Source organism: Dendroctonus ponderosae, unplaced genomic scaffold (genome assembly GCF_020466585.1).
Source record: "Dendroctonus ponderosae isolate FM_Combo_2020 unplaced genomic scaffold, Dpon_F_20191213v2 Dpon_F_20191213_1, whole genome shotgun sequence".
Taxonomy (NCBI): domain Eukaryota; kingdom Metazoa; phylum Arthropoda; class Insecta; order Coleoptera; family Curculionidae; genus Dendroctonus; species Dendroctonus ponderosae.
Genome location: NW_026017110.1, coordinates 30,381,664 through 30,390,776, shown reverse-complemented (window position 1 = coordinate 30,390,776; position 9,113 = coordinate 30,381,664). Strand labels below are relative to the sequence as shown.

The following is a 9,113-nucleotide window of genomic DNA, read 5'->3' as shown; positions in this document are numbered from 1 at the left end:
ATGCACCCTGTATATTGGAAAGTAATTTTAGAATGTGGACCTTTTAAACGTGAAAAACTTTCGTTGGATGAATTTTCTTGTAAACTTCATATTTACTGAGATATCGCACTTTGACGCACTAATGAGCAACCCTGTATATATATATAATTAAAAAAATACAATAAAGTAAAATAAGTTGACTGTTTCTGGTTGTCTCCAGTCAGAATCAACGTTTAGAAGATTATATCCTTTGTGACTTACCATCATGTTTTCTTTATGAAAGATATTCGGTACATTTTTTGAGAGATTTGGAATATAAGGGATTGTTAGATATTGATTAGGATTGGTTTTAGGCTTTTTATTTTGTTCAATATTGTAAAATTTGTATATTCTGTTTTTAAAAATTGTCTTAATCATGGCTTGCGGGTAATCGTTTGTTAATAAAACTTGTTTTGCTTTTTCTATTGTGCTGTGTCGAAACTCAGAATCTGTAAGTTTGATAGCTCGATCCGCAATGCCCATTACAACGGATTTTTTCTGGCAGAAAGGGTGCTGAGATTTGAAATTTAAATACCTGCCCGACCATGTTTGATTTGTGTACCAGATAGTTTTAATTGTGTTTTTTGATCGGATTAAAGTTAAGACTAAAAAGTTGATTTTGTCGTTTTCTTCGATTTCAATTGTAAATTTCAGTTTAGGATGATATGAATTAAAACAGGATAACAAATTTTCTTTTTCGTTTTGAGGAATGGCTAATATGCAATCATCCACATACCTGAAAAAGAAGGGCAATTTGTATTTTATATATGTATGAGGAACTTATTTTCAAAACGCAATTTCTGCAAAAAAATTCGCTACTGGGTTAGAGATGGCGATCCACTCGCAGCGCACATTCCTTTCGATTGCCACTTGAATTCCTAGTTAAATAGCTATTTCTGCCATGTAAAACGCCCAGCAATTTTAGTGTTTTTTTCTTTCAAAACGCAATATCTGCAATAATATTTTTTATCAAGCCGCAATTTCTAAATTTTTCGTTTCAAGTCGCAATTTCTGCAAATACTTCGTGTTTTCATTGTTACATACGGTGTGCTGCGAAAGAGTTTTTAGAAATGGAGACAATGGAGAATTATATAGACACTGCTGTTGTGTCTGAGAAGAATCAAGGAACAAGGAAGAAGAAACAGGGTACGAAAAATAGAAGAAAAAGACGCAAGGAAGTGAGGTAAATTAGTTATTCTAAAAATGAGGTTCACAAGTGAGGAAAACAAAATCAGGTTTTACATAAACAAGATTACGAAAAGTTGTTGGAAGCGGTTGGAACAGTAAGAAAGCTTAGAGTAGACTGGAACCTTTATGATGTCAAGAAAATGAGCGACGTTAATTGCAAAAAGCTAATGAGAATAAGTCAAATGAAAAGGGTTTTTATTAAAAGATAAAAACATAGCAAAGTTTGTTAAATTTATACGACGAAAACTGGAAAAATAATCAGCGCCTGGTATTCTACAAAAACTTGTTAGATAATGAAAATAGCAGTTCCACAAATCCAATCGATGAAGAACGGAATATTTCCGATGAAGAGATCAAATGTGACTGCAATGAAGAATATTGCGGGGTGAAAGTGTAGTGAAGTGTTTTTTTCTAGTTTAGAGTAAGTTTTCTTAGAAATAAAAAACACAATATTTCAGCTTTTTTTCAAAAGCAATAAGTCCTTAAATTTCTTTTCAAAACCCTATAAAATACAATTTTACTTTCAAAACGCATTTTCTTTTTTTGTTTTTTTCTTTCTAACTATAATCCAATTTTTTTAGCAAAATTTTCCACCAAAGTTCCTGTTGGCACCGAAAATGAATTCATATTTCCATTTTTATTGCTAGATTTAGAAAAAGCGTTATTCTGCAACTCAAATTAACTTTTAGAAATTGCGTTTTGAAAATAAGCTCCTCATATAAATACCTTTTGAACAACACAACCCGAAATTTCTACACGTACTTTACATATGTCGCGTTATGGTAGTGACCGTGATGGTAATTGGTAAATGATGTGTATTTAGATATTTGAGTTTATCGGATAATAGTGGCAAAAATAGAACACTATTTTTCTTGGCCAAACGTTTCGGTTATATTTAGGCCATGTTCAGGGCTCTAAAATCGAAAATAGTCGGGCGTCAGTCTTAAATCTAGTAAAATTAATCATGCAGGGTGTCCCGTAAGCACATGATCAACAGGGTACTGCGATATTCTTTGGATCAAAAGAGGACGACATGACTTAACTTTTATTAACAAAAAATGTCTGGCTCCTCTGTTATTGATGGTCAAAGTTCTTCAAAAAAAACTATCTTTCGAAATATCGGGAGAATGGTACGATGTCTTGTGTTGAAACTCGCTGTCAATTTGTTCTTATGTAAGACTCATTTTTTGATGAAACAATCGAGTTCAGTCGTTTTGGACAAGTGGTGAATTATTGAGTGTCGTGGTATAAACAGCTTTTTATTTGGTGGATAGAGTCAATTCCTTTTTTTGTTTTGGTTGATGCACTGATCATTTATTCACAGTTTTGTGCTCTTTGTAAAATCTTGAAGCATTCATAGTTTTTGCGCAAAAAAATATGTCTGTTTTCTGGCCACTTAACAATGTTAGACATTAACTGCAAATATGCGGCGCGTAAACGCGTACGCTTTCACGCAAGTTGTCTTCGCAAAACCTTTATACTTTGACCATGTCGCTCACTTCTTCATTAGAAAAGGTCATTCGAATCAAAACAATTATTTGACAAAGTAATTTTTGCCTCGTATCACGATACTTGCAGTTAATGTCTAACATTGTTAAGTGGCAAGAAAATAGAAATTTTTTTTGCAAAAACTTTGTTTGCTAGAAGATTTTACAAAGAGCACAAAATTGTGAATAAATGATTAGTACGTTAACCTAAAAAAAAAATAGTTGATTTCTTCATCCAGCTAAAAAGTTCTGGTAGTTTTTGTACCACGACACTCAACAACTCACCACTTGTCCAAAACGGTGGAACTCGATTGTTTCATCAAAATATGAGTCTTACATAAAAACACATTCACAGCGAGTTTCACCAAAATACATCGTACCATTTTCCCGATATTTCAAAAAACATAAATTTTTTGAAGAATTTTGACCATCAATAGCAGAGGAGAGAGACATTTTTTGTTAATAAAAGTTAGGTCAGACAGACTTCTTTTGATGCAAAGAATATCGCAGTAATCTTTTGGTCATGCGCTTACGGGACACCCTGTATAGTCGTCAATAGAAGAGATTCACTTAGTCATCAATTTAAATAAAATAAAAGAGAAGCCTAACCGCAGAGTAAAGTCAAGTATAAGGTACAAAGGACAATATCATAATTAAATTACTTTTTAATAATTATGATCTGGTCCTTTATACCGTATACTTGATTTATTTTTCTCTGCTGTTAGGTTTCTCTTTGCTTTTATTTAAATTGATAACCGATGAAAAAATATCTTCTATTTACTACCATGTGATTAATACTATATTTAAGACTGAACCCCCTTTTCTTTTGTTTTAGAGCCTTAAATATGGCTTAAATATAGCCGAAAGCTCAAGAAAAATAGTGTTTTATTTTTGCCACCAATTGACGATTAAACCCAAAGACCTAAATAGGCATCATTTACCAATTATTTATTAATGTTTTGACGAGTTTTTTAAACTAATGTCCACATTGAAAGCACGAATAAGTGTTGACACACTTGATTAAAATGTGTAGACATTTGATTTCCAAGGAATTCGTTTTATTGTTAAAGTTCTTTGCGAATATTATGTTACTTGCCTACTAGGAAAAATCGGGAATATTCTAGGTCGGTATAAATTTATATTTCATTAAACAGGGGCTAAAATGTAGGAGCAACTTTCGGTACACTCATTAAATAATTAAGCAAAATTTCAACAAATCGTATTTGTCGTTCATTCAGAAATTTCAGAAAGAACAGGTTTTAAAGTTGGTCTATAAGTCAACGCCTTGGATATTAACGGAAAAAAATAGTAAAAATGAAAAATGTCTATTTTTGCAAATAAATTGGGAATGAAAATTGGTACCCAAGCACTAGTGTGATGGCCACAACCCAAAAGTTCTACATGCACTTTTAGCATATAAAAATACTTGTTTAAGTGTGATCGCAGATAAAATATTTGTGCAATTACCTTCGTTAATAAATCGGATAATTCGTCCGAAATGAGAAGCGCCCTTAAAGCCAGTATGAAGTCAAATAAATTTATAAGTTTAATGACAAAATATCTAATAAGATAATATAGGAATAGCTGGCGGAAGACCTCAACTCCCATCTAAAACATAAAGATAGTGTAGGTAGGAATGTGTTTGAAAGGCACAAAAACACGTAAACTAGTCGGCAGTTGGTCACCAGCCAGCATTCAACTCAAAAGACAATCTAGTACTTACCTTAAGAACAAGAACGATAAGTGAAGAATAGTTAGTAGTCTCGTTCGCACCATTTACTGGGACGACACTAGTATTCATATTTCCCACTGCATTATATTGGGGATACACAGGATACAGGGGTTGGCCTATGTAATCTACGCTGGGATTCGAAGATTGCGTCTTCACGTTTGTGCTTTCGGTGAGGTAGTTTTCCACAGCTCTTAAAAACTGAGTTCTTCCGTCTGGAGGTGAGTTTGAATTAATGATAGGCGGTGTTAGGGTCATAGGCATGCCAGTCGAAATTTCGATGTGTTCAGCATTGCTCAAATGGGGTATTATTGGAATTCCCATTACAATTACGAGCAATATGCGGTCCATTTTTTCTAAAAAATTAGGAGCAAATAAACAAATCAGAACATATCTAAATATTCGCAACTGGTTCTTACCGGCGTATGTACGAAAATTTTCCCACTGTTAAATGAGTCTAGGTCGAGTTTCTGGAGACGACTAAATTGCGCGTTTCAACCACTAACCGAACAACTGAATGTGCAAAGGTATGTGATGGTCATTATTGGGACAATGTTATCACCGATTCCTTCCCATAGCGAACTACCTTAAATATCCACCTACCTGAATATTGATAGATTGCAACTTCGCTAAAACGTTAATGTTGCTCTGCAATAGAGATAATTCTTAGAAAAGAGACCGGTGGCTCCAACCGAGTGATTAACAAGGAAATAAAAAACGATGCAATCTATGCAATACTTTTATTCATGCTTTTAGGTAAATCAGCGTGTTTTAACTCCGAGATGTGAACATTGACTGTAAACTAACTTGACTTCTTATGAATTAACTACGTGCTCTTGTTTAATTACTGTATAGCTGATAATTTAGTTTTGTAGAACTGAGCAAACACCTCTGATCCCGCTTGGTTGACTTCTTCGTAACCGAATGCGCTCATTTCGCTCTTTGTTCTTCGGTACCATAGTCGTATGTTGGGGTATTTAGTTAGATCGGCAGATCCGCAGGCCTAAAAATGTCACTTTTATCACAAAAACACCTTTTAACATACTTTTTAAGTTTTAATATACAGAGTGTATAATAAAACATGGACCATCGCTCGCGGTTCCTCACAATTTTTTTCTATTATCAATGTAGGTCCAATTCGATTTCGATTTAAAGCTGAGGGGTGATTTATTTTTACTTTTTCGATTTGATTTCTGGTATTATAAAGGCTGATTTTTAGATGTTTTTTAACACACAAATTTCGATAAATTTTATTCATCTGTTTTTTGTACCCAAATAGACCTGGTATTAGTCCGGAAGAATCTGGGATACGTTGAATAACCAAACAGTAATTATAGGGAATTATAAATATTTCATTTCATACAGGGTGATTCAAAATTGGCGTTATTTCTTTTGAGGGATGATAGAGGCTTACTTGAGGAGTACGAAAAAAATATTGAACATTTTTTTCTAGAAAATTTCTAAAAGATATTAACAGTTGAAGATCAAATTTCAACTTTGTTATTAAGCATTATTTTGAAATTTTTCCATGTTTAATTGGTAGCATATTGGAATACTTAAGCATTCAAAAAGAAAAATGACGATCTTTGTTTCAAATTACGAAAATTTTTGATATCAAAAAAGTTTTCTTCTACAATTTTTTGTTGAAAAATCACAGCGGCAATGACAGGTGGATAGTCCTTGTCAATAAAAACAATAATTTGTCAAAATGTGACTTACTTTGAATTTCCTTTCACGAATTTGCGGATACGCGATTAGTTCAGGGGAAATGCTACAGTAACATAGCAGAAGCTGAAAGAACTCACGCTAACAAAGGGCACGGAGAGTGGTTCCAGGAAGATAGTGGACAACAATCGATGTTCGGGTTCCAGACACAGAGGAACAAGTATTGGGCATAATCGAATCAGGCTCTTCCAGGGGCACTCAGAGCACAATAACTGACACTTTTCCAAGCACCAAATAAATTATGAGGAAGGGCTACATTTCTACCACGTTTGTACGATACACACAGCACAAGGAGATACAAATGGAGCAAGAGTTAATTAACTGAATACAAGAAGCTGCTTGATAAGAGTGGATAATAAGGAGATTACACAGGCACTAGCTTGTTTGCAGTTAACTATTCAAATGTTTAGTGTTGTATGGATTATTTATGTAAACACCAAACCCCCCAGAATTCGAGGTTATGAGAATAGGTTGACATGTCGCAAGTACGTTGCGCAGTCACTGAATATTGTTGAATTTACCGTTTATCCTTGTCTATCTTATTGTCACTCTGTATAATTCCATGGTTACCAAAGTTTTAAATAATTACGAAGCAACGGGTATTTGCACAATGTTAATTAGGCAGATTACCTTGAAAAACATTGCTGCCGTATTTCTGATATAGTTTTTTGGAAACTTCTCAGTTTCTAATAACAATTAATTTATTTTACTATTTTTTCTGTATTCCTATAACAGCGCCAGACAACACCTCCAGAGGAATGACGCCAATTTTGAATCACCCTGTATAGAAAAATATAGCACGAAAGTCGTAAATTCTTTTGAATATTTTGTCATCGAAGGTCTTCATTGTTAAGAACTTCTTGAGCATAACCGAATAGTACCAGATTTGTTTCTTAAGCTGGATGTTCATGAGCCCGAAATGCGGAAAACCTTCCGACCAATCAGAAGTTTGCCGGATGCGTTAGCGCCGCCCATCAACAGACGTTCCCAAATTTTAATATTTTTTGCATGCCGTGCGGAAGAAGGTGAAAACCTAGGCTGGCCGGTGATGCTGCAGTGAAAAGTTATGTTCAGCGGCGCCTATTTGACTGCCTTTCATTTTGAGGTCTTTGTTTCGTTCTTTTTAGAACGTACAAAGACAAAATCAGATTTAGTTTTTGGTTTCGAACGTTCATCTCATGCGCCTCAATATAATAGCAAGAAAAATGTAGAATAAAGAGTTGCATCGTGTCTCGCTTCCCGAAAGATATGCCACCACTATCGGAATGTGAAAACATAATCCCGGTACATGTGAACTGCGTTAATTTTTCCGCGCGTAGTAATGGTAGTAGTAAGCTGCGCGCGCTTTCCGCATTCCGCTTCCGGACCCATGAGAACCAACCTTTACACGAATTTGGAAATATCTGCATCGTCTGAACACAGAGGGCCACTCTAAAACCGCAATGTGCAAGAATGGATTATGTGGTTTTTAAAAAACTTGGCAAACGAGCAACATTTATTTGGCCATGTTCTTACAGACCAAGAAGGATTTTTAAGAGAAGAAATTTCAATTTTTCGTAATTTTATTAACTGGTATGAGGAACATTTGATCAAGAGGGGGTAAAGTAGCAATACGAATTTTCTGTACCGGGCATTTGGGCAAATGCATCAGATAGACTGAATACGATGCTAGATTAAATATCATAAGATAAGATCACAATTAAATGAAAATACAGGGTGTCCCACAGGGAACCGCCGCGATCCATATCTGACAAACTGTAACTAGGAGAAATTTGAAAATTAGACAGTGTGAATTTTTCATTTGGTCATTGGGAGCAAGCGGTCTAAAATATTTTCAAACTGGCCACACTTCCGGGTATACCGGAAGTAGGTATCAACTTGATTATTTTAAATGGAACACCCTATAGAGGGTGATTCAAAATTGGCGTCATTCCTCTGGGGGTGTTATAGGAGTACAGAAAAACTAGTAAAAGAAATTAATGTTATGAAAAACTAAGAAATTTTCAAAAAACTATATCAGAAATACGGCAGCAATGTTTTTCAAGGTAATCTGCCTAATTAACATTGCGCAAATACCTGTTGTTTCGTAATTATTTAAAATTCCGGTAACCATGGATAAATAGAGAGTGACAATAAGATAGACACGGATAAACGGTAAATTCAACAGCAATCGTTGAATGACGGAACGTATTTCGAAATGTCAACCTGTTCTCATAACCTCGAATACTGCGGGGTTTGGTGTTTACATAAATAATCCATATAACACCAAACATTTGAATGGTTAACTCCAAACAAGCTAGCGCCTGTGCTATCTCCTTATCAAGCAGGTTCTCGTATTCAGTTAATTAACTCGTGCTCCATTTGTATCTCCTTGTGCTGTGTGTATCAGAGACAAGAGAATTATTTCTTATCTCTGGTGTGTATCGTACAAACGTGGTAGGAATGTAGCCGGTATTTATTTGGTGCCTGGGAAAGTGTCAGTTATTGTGCTCTGAGTGCCGCTGGAAGACCCTGATTCGATAATATCCAATACTTGTTCCTCTATGCTTGGAACCCGAACATCGATTGTCGTCCACTATCTTCCTGTAACCACTCTCCTTGCCCTTTGTTGGCGTGAGTCCTTTCAGCTTCTGCTATCTTACTGTAGCATTTCCTCTGAACTAATCGCAGATCCGCAAATTCGTGAAAAAAAATTCAAAGTAAGTGATAGTTTGACAGATTATTGTTATTATTGACGGGGGCTATCCACCTGTAACTATCTGTTAATGGCAAAAAACATCATTGCCGCTGTGCCTTTTCATCAAAAAATTGTAGAAGAGAGCTTTTTTATGTCAAAAATTTTCGTAATTCGTAAGATCGTAATGTTTCTTTTTGAATGCTTAAGTATTCCAATATGCTACCAATTAAACATGGAACAATTTCAAAATAATGCTTAATAGCAAAGTTGAAATTCGATCTTCAACTGT

At 34.9% G+C, this 9,113-nt stretch overlaps 2 protein-coding genes across 4 annotated transcripts in view; both read right to left on the bottom strand.

Annotated features, from left to right (window-relative positions):
* LOC109541875 overlaps positions 1 to 4,978 on the bottom strand; it is a 19,441-nt gene extending 14,463 nt beyond the window's left edge. Inside the window, exons 1-3 of the mRNA XM_019910868.2 lie at positions 4,842 to 4,978; positions 4,417 to 4,778; positions 4,161 to 4,301 (exon numbers count right to left, since the gene is read on the bottom strand). Of these exons, the coding sequence (XP_019766427.2) occupies positions 4,161 to 4,301; positions 4,417 to 4,773 (498 nt within the window). The 5' untranslated portion in view covers positions 4,774 to 4,778; positions 4,842 to 4,978. The remainder of the gene's footprint in view (positions 1 to 4,160; positions 4,302 to 4,416; positions 4,779 to 4,841) is intronic.
* Positions 4,842 to 9,113, bottom strand: part of LOC109541879 (glutathione S-transferase 1) — a 21,697-nt gene continuing 17,425 nt past the window's right edge. For all 3 annotated transcript variants that reach the window (XM_048661061.1, XM_019910876.2, XM_048661060.1), the window contains one exon: positions 4,842 to 5,425. In XM_048661061.1, coding sequence (XP_048517018.1) covers positions 5,400 to 5,425 — 26 coding nt within the window. In that variant the 3' untranslated portion in view covers positions 4,842 to 5,399. The remainder of the gene's footprint in view (positions 5,426 to 9,113) is intronic.